General features: G+C 44.9%; 9 protein-coding genes across 9 annotated transcripts in view; 3 read left to right on the forward strand and 6 right to left on the reverse strand.

Moving 5' to 3' along the window:
- The window catches only part of KUCA_T00000757001 (uncharacterized protein), a gene marked incomplete at both ends in the record, with an annotated part of 3,227 nt that extends 420 nt beyond the window's left edge, over positions 1-2,807 (reverse strand). The window contains one exon of the mRNA XM_022605326.1: positions 23-2,807. Within this exon, the coding sequence (XP_022456806.1) occupies positions 23-2,807 (2,785 nt within the window). The remainder of the gene's footprint in view (positions 1-22) is intronic.
- A 443-nt stretch (positions 2,808-3,250) lies between these two features.
- On the forward strand, positions 3,251-5,371 carry KUCA_T00000758001 (uncharacterized protein; the record flags this gene model as incomplete). Its single annotated transcript, XM_022605327.1, has 1 exon — positions 3,251-5,371. One exon carries the CDS (start codon positions 3,251-3,253, stop codon positions 5,369-5,371), a length of 2,121 nt encoding a protein of 706 aa, XP_022456807.1.
- Positions 5,372-5,571: 200 nt separating this feature from the next.
- KUCA_T00000759001 (uncharacterized protein) lies at positions 5,572-5,997 on the reverse strand (the record flags this gene model as incomplete). Its single annotated transcript, XM_022605328.1, has 1 exon — positions 5,572-5,997. One exon carries the CDS (start codon positions 5,995-5,997, stop codon positions 5,572-5,574), a length of 426 nt encoding a protein of 141 aa, XP_022456808.1.
- A 549-nt stretch (positions 5,998-6,546) lies between these two features.
- KUCA_T00000760001 (uncharacterized protein) lies at positions 6,547-8,145 on the reverse strand (the record flags this gene model as incomplete). Its single annotated transcript, XM_022605330.1, has 1 exon — positions 6,547-8,145. The coding sequence occupies one exon, from the start codon at positions 8,143-8,145 to the stop codon at positions 6,547-6,549; it is 1,599 nt and encodes a 532-aa protein (XP_022456809.1).
- Positions 8,146-8,574: 429 nt separating this feature from the next.
- KUCA_T00000761001 (uncharacterized protein) lies at positions 8,575-10,248 on the reverse strand (the record flags this gene model as incomplete). Its single annotated transcript, XM_022605331.1, has 1 exon — positions 8,575-10,248. One exon carries the CDS (start codon positions 10,246-10,248, stop codon positions 8,575-8,577), a length of 1,674 nt encoding a protein of 557 aa, XP_022456810.1.
- A 1,519-nt stretch (positions 10,249-11,767) lies between these two features.
- On the reverse strand, positions 11,768-12,010 carry KUCA_T00000763001 (uncharacterized protein; the record flags this gene model as incomplete). Its single annotated transcript, XM_022605332.1, has 1 exon — positions 11,768-12,010. The coding sequence occupies one exon, from the start codon at positions 12,008-12,010 to the stop codon at positions 11,768-11,770; it is 243 nt and encodes an 80-aa protein (XP_022456811.1).
- Positions 12,011-13,411: 1,401 nt separating this feature from the next.
- Positions 13,412-14,746, forward strand: KUCA_T00000764001 (uncharacterized protein; the record flags this gene model as incomplete). The annotated part of the gene is made up of 1 exon (XM_022605333.1): positions 13,412-14,746. One exon carries the CDS (start codon positions 13,412-13,414, stop codon positions 14,744-14,746), a length of 1,335 nt encoding a protein of 444 aa, XP_022456812.1.
- A 211-nt stretch (positions 14,747-14,957) lies between these two features.
- KUCA_T00000765001 (uncharacterized protein) lies at positions 14,958-15,758 on the forward strand (the record flags this gene model as incomplete). Its single annotated transcript, XM_022605334.1, has 1 exon — positions 14,958-15,758. The coding sequence occupies one exon, from the start codon at positions 14,958-14,960 to the stop codon at positions 15,756-15,758; it is 801 nt and encodes a 266-aa protein (XP_022456813.1).
- Positions 15,759-15,801: 43 nt separating this feature from the next.
- Positions 15,802-17,049, reverse strand: KUCA_T00000766001 (uncharacterized protein; the record flags this gene model as incomplete). Its single annotated transcript, XM_022605335.1, has 1 exon — positions 15,802-17,049. The coding sequence occupies one exon, from the start codon at positions 17,047-17,049 to the stop codon at positions 15,802-15,804; it is 1,248 nt and encodes a 415-aa protein (XP_022456814.1).
- Between the last annotated feature and the right edge of the window lie 283 nt (positions 17,050-17,332).

Here is a 17,332-nt window from a genome sequence, read left to right on the forward strand (position 1 = left end):
TCCATGGGAGACACATCCACACGTGAAGGTAATTCTGGAGCCTCACGTTTGGGCACCAGCGATAATATCCTATCTTTCGTCTTCAAAATTGTGGATCTCCGGCGCAAGTCTGTCTGAGGCAGATCTGGCTTCGGTCTTCCCACAAGCTCATCAACCTTATCAGCAACCTCACCCTCTTCCTGCTCGTTGGCTTGGATGTCTTTGTCAATGTGCTCAGTATCTTCTTCGTCGCCAGATTCTCCTGACATCTTTTGAGCGATTTGCAGAAACTTCATTCTATTGGAATCCTCGTCATAATGTATATCCTCGTATTCTTCATCTGGGTCCGCAAACATAGAGGCCACGGATTCCACCTCAACCTCGTCAATGAAGGACCCAAGATATGCAAATCTTGATAGTCTGTTCTCGCTTTGGAAGGACTCTCTCACCTTTCTGGACTGAATCCGCTTCGATTTGCGTACATCTTCATCAACCTGTGGAGCCACGGGAAAAGGCTGAATCTCTACAGCAGAAGCTGCTGTTGATACCGACTCGACCTTGCGGTGATGCCTGATTTCGGAGCTATTTGATTGAGATTCTCTGTCCAAAATAGTCTCGTCCTCATCAACGTCTGCAAATCGTTCGTCTATGCTTGGTCCTGTCAGCTTGTCTTGAGGCAATATTATGGGAACCTGCTTAGCAGACAAGAATGTGAACGATTCGTAGTCCACCGACATATTGGTAGAGTCATTGTGTCCACTGTCAACGTCCTTAGTCCTGTTGTAATCATCCACAGACATGTCCCGTTGGTTGATCAGAGTATTCAGCTTTCTAGTGGACGTCGACCTCGAAACAACCATGCTTCTCTTGAAAGTTGAGCTTTTGGGCAAACCACCGAGTTTATCGCCGAACTCAGACTCATCCAAATCTAACCGACTCATACGAACTCCAAACTTTTTGAGAACATCAGAGGTATTACGGTTGACAGTCGGTTTGGAGGAGCTTCTCGGATCTAGCGACGACACATATGTATTCAAGCCCTGTTTTGCACCTTGACCTCTGGTTGCTGCCAGCAAAGAAGGTTTCTTGTGAAGCTCCTTCACCGCAGGTTTGTCCATTGAGATCTTCATTGTATTCGGCTGTAGTTTCCGTATTTCCTGCTCAGGTCTGAGAATTTCTGGCTTTGAAACGGGTTCCTCCTCATCCTGGAAGATTTTAAAGCCAGTAGCAGATTGCTTTCCAAAGATCTCATCGCATAGATATTGAAAGTCTGACAGTTCTGGGAGTTTGGGCAAATCCCTTGAAGGGGGTTTGACACTGCCACGCATACTTTGGATAGATTTCTTTGACACCAACGAATGCGAGGATATGCTCTTGCCCTTGAAGCTCACCGGCTTTTTGGAAGAAGAAGAAGCAGGGATCACCTTGGATGATTGCTTTGAAGGCAAGCCATGCTCAACGTTTAGACTGTTCTTGGATCTCTTCTTTATCGGCCTCCTGGATTCTGAAGGAACGACAACCTCCTTCACAGTTTTAGAATGACCACCGTTTTCGTCATGAATGATTGTTGTGACAATAGATGCCGACCTGGGGATTCTTTTCTTTGAAGAGTTGTTAGTGGTTCCCGTTCCAGAAGCATGCTCATCTCTGTACTTTTGCAACAACCTGTAGAAGATTTTCTGGGAGTTCAAGCCCTGTTCCCTAAGCTTGTTCCGTATATCTGTCATATCAGTTCCTCTCCACAAAGTTTGAAGATTAAGCAAGATGTCCTTATCAATATCCGTAATGGGAGAGGCATCCAGCGATTCGGGGTGGTTAAACTTATCCAAGATCTGGTCTTCTTTGGTGGAATACTTTTTCAAAAGAGGGTGTTTCAAGATATCCTTCATTTTGATGCGCTCGCTTGGGTTCACCTTGAGCATTGCCCAGATCAGATCCTTGGCCTCGGCAGAAAGATATTGAGGCATACGGAACTTGCCCGACTGAACCTTCAAAAGCAGGTTCCTGATGACGGTATCATCAAAAGGCAAATGCCCTGTGAGCAGCGCAAACAGAATAACACCACACGACCAAATATCTGAAGGACCGCCATGATAATGTTTGCCAGCCACAATCTCTGGCGAAGCGTAATGTGGCGAGCCACAACTGGTCTCCAGAAGCTTGCCCTTGGTCTCCAAAGCTGCCATTCCAAAGTCAGCAATTTTGATGTTGTGGTTTTTATCAAGAAGAAGGTTTTCGGGCTTCAGATCACGATGGCAGATATTGAAGTGGTGACAATAGTTGACCCCACTGATGATCTGTTTGAAATATTTCACAGCCTCCTTCTCGTCAAGCCGACCTTTGCGAATCAGATAGTCGAATAATTCTCCGCCTTCGATGTATTCTAGCACAAGATAAAGTTCACCTTTGTTTTCCCACACATCATAGAGTCCCATCACATGAGGGTGCGAGATCAGCTTCATTATGATTATTTCGCGTTCTATACCGTATGCCAGGCCGTTGGAGTCTCTCTCAGTGTTCTGCTTGGAATTATTTCCGTTTGATATCACGGATTTTGGCACGATTTTGACGGCGGAAAGTTGGCCGGTTTGAGTGTGTTTGGCCAGTCTGACCCGTCCAGAAGCTCCCTTGCCCAAAGTCCTACCAAGCCTCCATGGTCCAACGTGGTTCTGGGACCGTCTCTTGTAGGAGTTGGTGGTGTTTGTAGACGACTGGGAGAGCCTGTTGTTTGCTTTCGCAACGCATTCGGCCACCATATCTACCTCTCTAGGAGGCACTTTTCTATGAAGATTCATAGCTGCTTGAGCTGCGATCGTGGAGGTGGTCATGCTGGCAAAAAAGCGAATATGGAAGTGAACCAAGATGAAGCAAAAAAGCAATGAGCGAAACGAAATAAATATATGGACGCAACCGTGACGATTAACCCGGAAAATCTGTTTGATCTAACTAAGGTTTTTAACTCTATACGCAGAGAAAAGGATTGACAATAGAAGAACGGGAATCTCGCGAACGCGTTGTTTACATCTGCAAAATCAGGCATCTGGGTATTTCCGGGCTTGGAGCCTCGTATCACGTGGCACCGTGTTTGGTTATCACACATAATGTAGTGTACCAGATCAAATGGAGGCTAAGCTGCCTCTATCTAGCGATAAGTTTATTATTGGAATTCTGCTTATGCTCAGTCACTTTGTTGTGTCCATTATCGCGTTTCTCTTTTTCCCACGGACTGCTTTGAACTGGACACGCTATATTTGTTCCAATTAGTCTTGCAATGATCTCTAATTGGAAGCAGAAGTTGAAGGACACTCACATCACGTCACCTTTCTCGAGGAGTAACAAATCCCCATCTAAGGACAACACCCCATTATCAGCCACCTCTTCTCTCAACCCGGTGAACTCGATTCCTTCGAAGCCACCAGCTGCCTACATTCCTGGTTCAGAGTACTCGGGATCCACAACATATATTAACGGTGACGATACCGAAGAAGATGAAAACAGCGAGAGTGCTTTTACTAACACCAACGAGGCGGATGGGGAGTCCCAACAAGAGACGAAACCAGAACCCTTGGAGCAGAAGCTAGAAACTGTTGCCACATCGAGTGCCACTGCGAAGTCCATTACTAATGACTTGGAAAAGTTGAATATAACGCCAGAGACTATCACCAAGAACCTCACGACCACAGACCCGGTGCTTGATGAGTCTTCGGCTCAAGCCCCTGTCACCAAGTCAAATGCTAAACCAGGACTGTTAACAGTGAAGGTGTATACTGGTAATGACATCAGGTTGCCGATTTCTCTCAAAATTACGAAGCCTGTGCTGGAGAGATTAGCATCTTGCGGAGTGAACATCGATATACCCACAATGGAATCCAACATAGACAGTCTGCTTCAGGCTGCAAATGCTCCCAGTGGGATCAACACGAAAGACTTGGAGCTTTTGGTCACCAAGAGCTTACCTGCCTTAGTTCAAGTTCCCAATCCTGCTGGTGACAGTTCTGTCAAGACCCCGTTGGTGTATATGACCGTTGAGTTCGACAATAACACAGAGGCCATCGATGCCATTGGAAACACCTTGCAGAACCCGAAATTCAACAATGTGACTGCTTTTGATGTCTCCAACCATTTGAACAGTATGAATATTCAGCTCTTCATAAGGTTGCCGTCGGTGTTGATACCCGATGAGGGTAAGACAAGCGAGCAAAACCAGGATATCCTGGTTGGTACCGCGCAGGTCAATCTGAAAAGCTTCAACGTGGAAGGTACCTCCAAAAGGCTAATTAACCACGGATGGATAAGCTTGACGAACCCATACACCGATAAGAATGCCGGTTTCATCAACATCACCATAGACTTCAAGCTACAAGAGAAGCACTCGCTAAGCATCAAAGATTTTGACCTGTTGAAGGTGATAGGAAAGGGTTCTTTCGGGAAAGTGATGCAGGTAAGGAAGAAGGATACTGGCAAGATTTATGCTCTGAAATCTATCAGAAAAGCTCATATCGTTTCAAAGATGGAAGTCACTCACACTCTTGCAGAGAAGTTCGTTCTTTCGAGGGTGGACAACCCTTTCATCGTTCCTCTCAAATTCGCTTTTCAGTCTAACGAGAAGCTGTATCTGGTTCTTTCTTTTATCAATGGGGGCGAGTTGTTCTATCATCTTCAACAATCCAGGAGGTTTTCGCCAGTTCGCTCGAAATTCTACATCTCAGAGTTACTCAGCGCGATTGAATGTCTTCACAATCTCAATATCATCTATCGTGATCTAAAACCAGAGAACATTTTGCTGGACTACCAAGGTCATATTGCTCTTTGTGATTTTGGTTTATGCAAGATGAACATGAAGATTGAACAGAAGACAAACACTTTTTGCGGAACCCCAGAGTATCTGGCACCAGAGCTTCTACTCAACAGGGGGTATACCCGGGTGGTTGATTTTTGGACGCTGGGAACACTTTTGTACGAGATGCTTACCGGTCTGCCTCCGTTCTACGATGAAGATGTGAATAAGATGTATTCCAAGATCTTGAATGATACGCTGGTTTTCCCCAGTGACATGGAGACTAGCACCAAATCGTTGATCAAGGGTTTACTTACGCGCGATCCAACTAAGAGACTGGGCTACAACGGAACGCACGAGATCAAGACCCATCCCTATTTCGCAGATGTGGACTGGAACAAACTTCTGGTCAAAGGTTACATTCCGCCATACAAACCACTTGTGAAAGACTCTACAGATACCTCAAATTTTGATTCCGAATTCACCAGTGAAAGACCTCTTGATTCTGTTGTTGATGACTTTCTCAGTGAATCAGTTCAGAAGCAGTTTGGCGGATGGACGTATATAGGGAGTGACACTTTGGGCCAAGTGACGAGAGGTGAGTCGTTCAAGTGAAATTTACAGGCACCGTGAACTCAGCATTTTACAGGCCCCTACTTCAAAATACGTTGATACTCAGTGACAAAGCGTCTGCTTTGTATTGATAACAAGGTATAGTTAAGAATAATTTAGACAAGAAAGCAATACCAGATCCCCTTCCGGAATTCAAAAATACAGGCACAAGTAGCAATGGTAACGAGGTAACAATTCCTTCGTTACTGCGAGAGCTTCAATCTCCGCGAAAGACGTTCTTTGTTCATCTTGAGCTTCTTCAAGTCCTTTTCATATTGCTTGAATTTTTCAAGCTGTTCATTAAGCAAGGCCATTCCTTTGTTCTCGTCCTCGATGGTGAGTTCAGGTTTGCTGAAATGCTTCTCGGCGATCGCGTTGATCTCTCTGTAGCACTTCAGGTAGTAGTACTCAGCGGCAGTGTAATCAGCTATCGTCTTAAAGTACTCCACCTCGGTATGGGTAGCCTTTCTAGGGGCGGACGAATTTGCTCTTTCCAAGTCTGCCACCTTTTGGTACCTTTCCAGTGCTGTCTGATGCGCCTGCTCGGAGCACTGCAAGGCATCCTGCGACGGACATGAGTTGCAGTCCAAGAGCTCGAGTTTGGGGTTAACGAGAAACAGCTGGACCATCTTGTAGGTATTTGAGCTCTTGCGAGAATAAAATAAGAATAAAATAAGAGGAAAAGATTAAAGCTTTTTGTGATATCGCAGGAAAAAAAAAATAGAAAAGGCTGAGCAATCTATTTTCCAAAAGCAGACTGGGTTAAATTTGACAGGTGAGCTCACTTTGTGCAGCAATCCGAGCTCGGGAGCTGGAGATGATTTTTTTATAAAAGAGGGGCTCAGCGTGTTGTGCATTATTATCTAACTCATCACGTTATAATTGTACGTCCCAATATTCTAATAGCTATAAACCGACACCTGGTTGGTTAGTGGCAAGCAAGGGCGTATTCAGGGCAGTGCTTTGCGGAGCAATCGGATTGTGGAGTTAGGTGATGTCCATCTCAGATTGATTCTAGAATTTGCTTTATGTGAGGCAAGCTTCTCATCCAAGAGTTTGTGGTAAGCGCACTTTTCACATGTTCTCACATACATAACTTTCATTTGTCATCCCATATTTGTAGATAGTGCTGTCATTATGGTTTTCTCAAATCTGTTTGGTAAGCCCTTACATGCATCTCATGCAGGTGCCCCGGATTTTCCCACCTTCAAGAAGCATGACAGGAAAACTGCCACGGAGCCGCAGCCAATGGCTAGCAAATAGGCATTTTTGAATCCGTCAAATAGCTCGGGAATATGGTCATACTGCTCTGGAGTGCCATAGTAGGGGTTCCTTGCACCGACTACAGCACTAGATATTGCTAGTCCAATAACCCCGGCAAACTGTATGACGGTATTGAAGACACCCGCAGCTGAGCTCTGCAACTCTCGAGAAACAGAACTCAGAGTCACCATATTTGCCACGTTGTATGTAATATCCCCACCAATCACAGAGAGAGTGAAAGCCCAAAACGGACCTAGCCAGTATGATCTGTGCATGTCTAGTGTCTCCCATACTATTGCACCACCCAGAAAGCCCAGAGTTCCTATTATCATGAACATACGCCCTGACATGAGATGAAATGTGAGTGCCACAACAATGTTAGCAGCCACGCCCACGATAGTCATGGTCAAGAAACACGCAGTGGTTTTCAAGGGCGAGTAACCTAAGACCTTCTCAAAGTACTGCATACCAAAGTAGGTAAAAACACCATAGAACTCTATCCAACCCATTGCCACGATCAGCATAGTTATGGTGAAATCTTTACTTTTCCATATTTGCATCGGTATCAGCGGCTTCTCAGGGATGTACGACTCATAAACTCCAAGAGCTACGATCAAGAGGACGCCGATAATCAATAGCGCAATCACATACGGCGTCTTCCATCCTTTATCAGCAGCATCGCCTTCAGTGAGAGAGAATGCCAAAAGGGTGAATCCTGCCATCGACAGGAACGCTCCAGTAATGTCCATCTTTTTCAAGATGTTGAGTGAATTTTCCCAGTCAATCGCCCTATCCCTGGGCACGAAGAAGAACGCAGCAACTGCGAGCGAGCCATATAATATTGTCATGAAAAAATGAATAGCCCTCCAGCTGATCAGCTGTGTGCATATTCCTCCAACTGTGAATCCGACACAATTTCCAATTGGTGCACCAGCACTAAAACAGGCCATAACTCTATTCTTTCTCTGACCAGATCTATAAGTACTTCCCAATAAACCTGCTGCAGCTGGTGTTCCTGCTGCGACAGACATCCCTTGCAACCCTCTCATCACACAAAGAGCAATGAAATTGTCCATAAAACCTCCTATAAGCGCAAATATAGCGTATCCAGCATACCCTATCATCATGGAGTTCTTCCTACCAAGAGCATCTGCCAACCCACCCAACAGCAGAACAAACGAGCCAGAACCCAGAAAGACAGACCCTGATGCCCATGCCATGGACCCACCACTGATACCAAAATGACTCGTTGTTTCGGGCATGGACATCTGGTACGCTCCGTTAGCAAGGGACGATGCGGCTGGGGCCAGTGATAAAATTACCACCACTATAACCTCATGGAAAGTCGATCTGAATGCCTTGGGTCGTTTATTTGTGTCTATAGTGTCAAAAACTTCAATTTCAATCTCTTTCGTTGAGGAGTGGGGTTGTAGCGATAGGATTGATGCGGCTTGGTTCTGATCCTCGAGATCTACCTCTTCCACCTCCAATCCTTTTTGCTCTGTATCTTCCATAAATTGAAAGCTCCAACTGTTTATACCCAACGCTTAGTAAATAGTTTCAGACCACGGTTTGTTGCGGTACATTTCGCTTATAGCAAAAAAGTTTGCTAAATTCAAAGACATTTTTTCACTGTTTTTCATTTGCTCACTGTGGGGCCTCTCACTATGGCGCTCTACCACTATGGCTCGCGCGCATCTGCAGCCCAAATTGTGCGTACATAAATGGTGAAACCCTGCGTGATTTATCCCTGGCTATGTATACGGGTTCAAGCCTTTCACCGAAATGGTCTGAGGAGAAGTTTATACGCATAAGCTACAATATTTCATGATTAATCACGTTGATTAGGCGAATAAGTTAATTAATTTTAGGCGTGGTGGCCAAGTAACAAGCCTGGTGCGCATGAGGTCGAGTTGGCCTTATCTGTAGCTTCAAAAATAAAGCTAAAGGGTTTCTTCCTTTTTGCCTATGTTGGATTCTTCCTGTATGACCTCTTCTCTGGTCGTATCCCTATCTTCCAATTCTCTGTTCTCCTCTATTTCCCTCTCCAGATCCTTCGCGTTTCCAGTTGTGCCCACCTTCAGCACGAACACAGCCAGCAATAGCGATATTGAGGAACATCCAATAGCGAAATAGTATGCGTTTTTAAATCCATCAAACAATTCTGGAATATGCTTGGTTTCCTCTGATGTACCATAGTAGGGGTTTCTGGCACTGACGATGGCTGATGTTATACCCAGAGCAACAGAGGCTGCAAGCTGAATGGACATGTTGAAAACACCAGCAGCCTTTCCCTGCATATGTTTGGGGATAGCTGACAGAGTCACTTGATTGGCAACATTATACGTTAGATCTGCTCCAATAACCAAACAGATAAATGACAAAAATGGACCGGACCAGTACAACCTGTGGATCGATTGGGTTGCCCAGAGAATGCCAGCAATCAAAAAGCCGATTTGACCCACTATAACCAAAAATTTTCCTGGAATCTTATGGAGAGTCAAACCTGCAAAAATGTTCACCATGATTCCTGCCACGGGTAAAGGCAAGAAACATGCTGTTGTGTGCAATGGAGAGTATTTCAACACCTCTTCGAAGTATAGAATAGCGTAAAATGTAATGGATCCGTTAAATGACATCCACGAAAAACACATGATGGATATGACGCACACAAAATTACCATTCTTCCAAAGTCGGGGAGGCATGAGTGGGTTCTTGGGTACATAGTACTCGTAGAATCCCAAACCAACGATCAAGAAAAATCCCACAATCAGCAGCGCAATGATGTAAGGAGTTTTCCATTCCTTTTTGGTAGCATCAACCTGGGTCAAAGAAAAGCATATTAGCACAAATCCAGCAACAGAGAGCAAAGTTCCACCATAATCAAGGTCCTTGAATGTTTCCTTGATGGCTTTCATGGTGATAACCTTGTCGTTAGGAATACTGAAATAAGCCGTAATACTCAGAAGTCCAAACAGTATTGTGTAGAAAAACTGAACTGCTCTCCAACTCAAGACCTGGCAACAGACACCACCAACCACAAACCCCAAGACGGCTCCAATAGGAGCTCCTGCTGCAAAACAAGCCATAGCCTTATTTTTCCTCTTTCCGGCCATGTAAGAGGTTCCGACAACAGCAGCACCGGCTGGAACTGCACCAGCTACAAACATGCCCTGGATAGCTCTCATGATACACAGAGCGACAAAGTTGTGCATGAAACCACCAATAAGCGAAAACAATGCATATGCAATGAAACTTATCACGATTGCATTTTTTCTTCCTATACCATCAGCCAACCCTCCCATAAACAGCAGAACTGACCCATTGGCAAGCGAAATGGAAGTAACCGCCCACGTAAGCAATCCTCCCGTTACGTTGAACTCCTCACTCACCTTGTTAAGAGAAATCTGGTATGCTGTTTGAGACATGGATGCAGCAGCCGGCGCAAACACCAATGTGCCTAAACAAAGTAGCTCCTGAAAAAACGTCTTGAACTGTGCCGGCCTCTTTTCTGGGTCTATCATCAAGTGCCGTTGAGCCTCAACCAGTCCTTGCAACTCCAGAGCATCCTTCTCATCTTTCTGTAGAGGCAGTTCGGTTTCACCTGAAAGAACCATCTTGGCGTGCAGTTTTTGATCACCAGGAATTGCGAGAAAGAATTATAAATAAGGAATAGAGATCAAGTGAAAGATATTAAATGAAAAAAAAAAACGGAGTGGTGCCAACAGAATATCGTTTAAAACATGGGAAAATTTTATACACCCGGTACATTCTAAGCATTTTGCATAAGGGCCCACTCGCGAGTTTACTAATCGATTAGATCATCGGCATTAGGGCTGCATATTTTTCCGGGATTGAGGCTACGGGTTTTTTGACCCAAAAGAGGTTTACAACCGAGAAATTAAAAGGGCATAAAACTAATTAAGCCTATGTATATTGTTTCCAAAATGACTTCAGATGAAATATTTCACAGAAAGAAGCCAAAGGGCGAGCCTGAAATGGGCGAACACTGCCTGGTTTTTGCTTTGTCTCAGAAGCCGACCAGCCGCACGATGGGCTCACTTGAAGGTACTTGACACTCGGGTGGGCAGTTGACACGGCATATACTGGCAGCACCACATGTTGAGGTGTTGTGGTCGCTTTGTGATATTGTGATATTGTGGCCGCTAGGTTCCTGGTGATCACAATAATATGTGTATTATAATGTTGGGATTTACCAAGAAGAAGTAAGATACTTTTATATCTGAGTATCAGGTGAACTATGGCTCTGCGAACCAAATTCTGGAGGTGGAGACTCAAAACTAGCGAGCCGAGAGTATGCTTCAGTTCCCTCAATAACGTTACAGATCTCATTTCAAGGCTACCCTTCTTTCTCAGATTGTTCTAGATGAGACGCTTTGTTTAGTTCATGCTGACAATTGTGAAAGGGGCTGGAGTGTAAAACGCAGCCTCCAAAAACTGCTTGTCGGAGGGTTCGGTTTTTACATGAGTGTTCTTGAGTAGTCAGTCGAAGCAAAGTCACTACTGTCTATTATTGTTCTATGAGGAGGATTCACCCAGAATATAAGCTGGAATGGCTTTAAAACCCCATTCCTGCAAGGAAGAAGGGTTCACTTAGAGCTCTCTAGTCAGTTGCCCTCAAGTTCATTATGCCCTTCAAAGTAAAGGACGAGCCCAGATGATTGATTCTTCCTGAATTTCAATTCTTCATATCATGGCTCATGGATTAAGACTACCAGGGTGTTTGAGGCAGAGTGATGACAATTGGACATCAGTACAAAACCAATGGAAGGGCCGCAGAATACCACTCACATGTTTACCAATATCCGGATCATTATGCAGATCAAGAGGGTCTATCTGACTACCCTGTATTATGAAAGTCGATTCCATCCTAGTGGTGGTAGGTCTGATTCATGCTAGGTCCCGTCTTGTTGCAGACGAAGGCAGGCCAGAGATCACGCACCTAGACAGACTAGTCCAACCCAGGTTACTCACTGCGGTATTTAAGGCACAGATAGCGTCCTGCCCGAATAACCTCAGACAACTCCATATCTACAATTCCATAACGAAATGTGTTTTTGTATTTGTTGTGTATTACATTAAAGATCTCAAACTATTCAGAAGCATCTGCTCCACTTAAGATCTCTTGTTGTAACGCTTCGACACCCTTTGGTCAGTGACAGCAGAAACTGACAATGGGAGCTTGAAGCCAAGAGACTTGACCAACTTCTCGGTGTCAGCATCGACGTTCAAGTGACCGTGAGTTCTGGTCAAGTCCAAAGCAGAAACCTCTGGAACGTATTGATCCTTACGCTCTCTCTCCTCCTCTTGCAACTTGAAGGAGATACCTCTGACTGGACCCTTTTGAATACGCTTCATCAAGTGGGTGGTGTAACCAGCGATCTTGTTTCTGAGACGCTTGGATTGGATGACGGCGATTTCAGAGGTCAATCTCTTGTTGGTCTCGAAGTCCAAGGTCAACTTAGGGTAGTATCTCTCGATCAAGACCTTAGAAGCACGCTTAACTGTCTTTGTTCTAACGCGACCCTGTAGTAAATGTGTTAGTTTTGTGCCTTAGTAGTGGTGGAGGTGATGATGCAAAATTGAACATTTGTCCTTAGGTTGTTTTTAGTTGCAAGTCAGCAAAAGCTTTGATCTGTGAGACTTGAGTGGTATGCTTTCATTTTTCGGATGATCTCTTGCTCAAGAATGTACACAGTTTTTGACAAAAACTTTCAGCTGTTCATGTTGGCTCACACTGCTATCGACCTCCAGCATTCAAATTGCCATACAGAGTTCTCCAACTTCTTAAACCCTGAGGAATTCTCAATTTCATCATCGACACCATATCGGTTGTAGCCAGACTTACCATTTTGAAATGTGATTATATGTGTCTTTAGTAGTTCGTGGTTACGAAACAAGATATCTGAACCTCCTTTGAACTGAATTTTCCAAGAGGACGAACAGAGTGTGCGTGCCAAACCAACCGTAATAACACGGGAGTTCAATGGCAGACAGGCTTGTTAGAGGGGAGATGGGATGAAGAAATCAACTATGTGATGAGATGTACGCCTGGCCAGAAGTAATCTGGATACTCATTTGTGACTGCGCAATTGCAAAAGTCATAGGTAGTGTTCCCACCAATGGAATACTCAGCGTGCGGCTCATATTCTTGAATGGCAGGTCTGGAATTTGGCTCGGTGCCTGGAGTTGGGTAACTCCGGATATTTCGAGAAATAATATGGATTCGTGCAGTTGTCCGTGCATAGTCACGGTGGGCTCTCTGCTCTTTTTTTGAGCCAAGAGTAGTCAGGGGACTGAACATGGGCTCCTTCCTCAAAACACTGGGAGGACCACATGCTGCCAAGGTAAACTGTCGCGTTAATAATCATTTACAACTCCTCTGATATGTGTTCTTACTTTAACCTTTTCTTGGCCCCCGTCCATCATAGCGTAACCTTTCACCCTCCCAGATTTCATTATTGATACCCAATTCGGACCGAACCATTTTCAGTTGGTTCATACACGATGTTTAGATGGTTGAACTCTTCGATACGCTGGAAGTGGCCTCAATGATGTGTCCATCCCCAGATAAGCGGCGCATCCTGGAAAGTGGCCTACATTTTCTCCCAATCGATTGAAGTTCCATCTTCATTTTTCACGTGGTTGTTATATTCTTCACGGTGAGGCTGGTCCGAACTTTGCTGCTACCTAAGGTGTCAACTATAAGTTCGCCCCATAGTTAGGAAGCTACTTAGACGCGATCAATAACACGACATCATGGCTAAGTTCCACTGTGACGTTTGTTCGTCTGATTGCACACGAAGAGTCAGAATTCGCTGTGCTATTTGTCAGGAGTATGACTTGTGTGTCCCCTGTTTTCTACGTGGAGAATCTTCTGGGAAGCACAAGCCATGGCACGATTACAAGATCATAGAACAACATGCCTACCCGATTTTCTCCGAGGATTGGGGTGCTGACGAAGAGCTTTTACTTATAGAGGGAGCCCAGACTTTTGGATTGGGCAATTGGCTGGACATTTCAGATCATATTGGTGATAGGAGCAAGGAGGAAGTGGGCAAGCATTACAGAGATGTTTACCTCAAGAGCCCAGATTACCCTATACCAGATCTGGGCTTGGACTTCAGCTACGTTACTACGGACGAGTTTTTGAACAAAAGACGTCAGAGGATTGAAAGCAAGAAGAACTTGCCGTTGCCTCCTCCGAAGAAGCCACTGTCGTCGGTTCCTCTATGTTCCGATATCCAAAAGTACATGCCTGGTAGACTTGAGTTCGAGGAAGAGGCCGACGACGAAGCAGAGAAGAATGTGGCGGATATGGTGTTTGACCCAGATGATCCTCCCCAGGACAACGAGTTGAAACTCACAATTCTCGATATTTACAACTCCAAGCTAACAATGAGAGCTGAGCGCAAGAGACTCATGCTACAGGACGGCCTTCTGGAGTACAGAAAGAACATAGCCAACGACAAGAAGAAGTCGAAGGAAGAGAAAGAGCTTTACACCAAAATCAAGGCATTTGCGCGTGTAATGACTACCAAAGATTTTGAAGAGTTCAGTGAAGACATGTTGGCTGAATTGAGGTGCAGGGCCAAGATCCAGCAGCTTCAGGAATGGCGCGCAAACGGAATCACCAACATGGAGCAGGGCTCCAAATACGAAAAGGACAAAATCGCAAGACAGGCACTGTTGCAAAAGATTGGGTTTGGAAGTTCGGGTGCTTCTCGTCACACTGCCAACTCGATGGCTTCTGCTGGAATGAGAGGTCGGATCATGTCCCACACTGGATCTCCAGCCCCAAGCCTGAATGGCGAAATCGCCAAGAGAACCACCAAGAACATTGTGCCTTTGGATATTTCACATGCTGCCGATTATGAACTTTTGTCAAACGACGAAAGAATCCTGTGTTCTACACTGAGAATTTACCCTAAGCCGTATCTCGTCATCAAGGAGCTGCTGTTCAGAGAGCTGTTGAGGACAGGCGGGGTGTTGAAGAAAAGGACTGCAAGAGAACTGCTGAAGATCGATGTGAACAAAACATCCAAGATATATGAGTTTTTCGTCCAACAAAAATGGTGTAATGCCACTTCATAATGAATAACGACAACTTGAACATATTCACGATTCAGCTTATATAAGAAGTAGCCGATATCTGCCAGTTGATCCAGGCGATGAGGTCATCGCCTTTTCGTGCATTTGCCAGACTGGCTTGATATTCTTCTTAGCAACACGGGTTCAATCACAGTCCACACTGGCTTGAATTTCATGTTGATTGAGCTGGAAATTTTATAAAATTTTATCCACCATGAAGTCTTCCCTGTTGCTTGTGCCTTTGTTCTCGTCGTTGGCGATTGCGCACTCCAAATGGTACCCCTTGAATGCCGAAGAAGAGGCCGTGTTCAACCCACCACCCTACTCGTCTGGAGACCAGGTTCCAATACAATGTATGAAAAGAAACATTGATTCGGGAGAGCACATATCCGATTCTAAGGGAAATATTCTGTTTGAGTTATTTCCAAGTTGCAAGGAGACGGGTAAGAGCATGGCCCTTAAGTATGAGACAGACGAGGATTTCGTGTGCACCATAAGCCTGCCCGATGAACAGTACCATTTGTTCCAGTACTACGTTCACGAAGATGCGCCTTTCTCGTGCAAAATCCCTGTCGGAGATAAGGCTGAATTGTTTGTGCCGCTTACGTTCAATTTGCGTGGCCATGTTGCTGAATCGCACATTGATGTTGATCCAAGTGTGAATGTGCTTAGTGTGCTACCACATGGATACGGAGGTATCGTCAGTTCTGTTGCCTGGTCTTCAAGCACAAACACCACCAGGGTGGTTATAGGAGATGAGCTCCCGCTACACATATCTACTAGGTGGGTAAGACAATCCAGTGCCAACAAGAAGTTAAACGGACTACCCTATGCAGATGGCTTTTACAGGCTTCCACGCCAAAGTCCCATAGGTCCTGCGTTCTATATTTTCATCACGATGACTGTCACATGTGCACTGAGTGTTGTTGTGACACATGCTTATTTGAACCTCAAGGCAGCACGGGGATACCAGGTAAGATTGGGTACCGAGGGTGGAATCTCCAAGAGAGACTGAAGGCAGCATTGCACTGAAGCACGAGTAAGGCATTAATCATTTCTTAAGCTTGACGACACCTTGTAACGATGGTTTGTAGCAGTTTTTGTAACCTCTCAGAATTTGTATCTTGAGTAAACCGTTGGATGTATGCCACAAATCCCTCGGTCACCTCGTCTTGTAAATTGCGACCCCACCTGGGTTTATATTTCAACAGCAAATTCACCGATTGCTGCAACTTATCCACGAAAGCAGAATCTGTAATGGTGACATATCTCATTGGAAGAGTGATTTCCAGAAGAATGACTTTTCCATTGGAGGAAAGCTCTGAGCTCAAGTAACGAATTACGTGACCACACAAGTTATGTCTATCAAGACTCTCAAACTGGTCAAAAAGCGTCAGAAAGTCATTGGCAACTTCCAAGGTCTTGGATTCCCTCGTGACAATGGTAGCATCCTTAGGAACCTGATCCACCAACGTCTTCATTGCTATGTCGAATATGGTGAGTGCGATTTCTCCACGCAGAGCCGGGTTTGTCTCTGGATTACCCAGCATGTTCATGTCAACCTCAGGCAGACTATTCAGACTATCTTTGACCTCAAAGTCAGGAAGCATAATCTCATCGTCGTTCAGATCGCCCTTGGTGGCCTCCTGCTCAGTCTTGGCGTCTTCACGTTGCTGTTGCTCGGTCATCAGACTCAGTAACTTTCTTCTTGCTAAAAGCTTTGTGACATACACTAACTCAAATTTGGCGTAATTCAGCCACAACTTCTGGGAGTCTGAATTGAATCTCAGACCTTTCTGAAGAAGCACTCTGGCTCCTTTGGCGTTGGTGTTCTGCTCAAACTCGTACTTGGCAGCACTGATCCAGGCATCCACATTTCTTGGCTGCAATTGCAACAGCTTGGTGTAGATCTTGTAAATTACCTTTACTGATCCGTTGGCTTTGGCGTATTTCAAATATGCAAGCCACAACTTATTATCACCGGGAAACCTTCTGATGGCTCTGTCAAACACAAAAAGGATCCTTCTCTGACTAGCCCAGTCCGAGATGGAAGGTTTGGTGTCTATGAGGTTCGCCTTGGCCAATCGTGTGTATCTCTTTTTTCTTAGCTTTTCTGTGTTCTTCTCGAATTCCACATAGTTCAGGAAATCAGCCTGCTTTGTTCCTCTGCCCGTGACACGGTGCTCGAAGTCTGTTCTCCTCCTCATGATCATCGTTATTTCCTTCTTCTCGAAAAGTCCCTTTCTCTGAAGATCCTCCAGCTCAGGAATAGACTGCTCCAAGTAGTATCTAACTTTTTCCGACATTTCCTGGTGTGTTTTGTTTACTCTTCCAAATGTCTTGTTGAAAGAGCCTCACTGAAAATTTATTGGATTCAAAAATATATTTCAAATTGGTGTGGTGCACGACGAAATGTCAACACGTCGTGTGTCCTCTACAAAAATCCCACGAATTCATCTAGGCTGTGCAAGGTCCTAGTACCTTTTCCTCTGAAGGAGACCACTTCTTCTATCGGTGACTCTTCGCGTTTGTTGAAGTTTGTCGTTGGGACATATCTGGAGGTTGTGTGCTTATTTCTTTATTGCTTTT

Source organism: Kuraishia capsulata, genomic scaffold, assembly GCF_000576695.1.
Source record: "Kuraishia capsulata CBS 1993 genomic scaffold, Kuraishia_capsulata_scaffold_1, whole genome shotgun sequence".
NCBI lineage: Eukaryota > Fungi > Ascomycota > Pichiomycetes > Pichiales > Pichiaceae > Kuraishia > Kuraishia capsulata.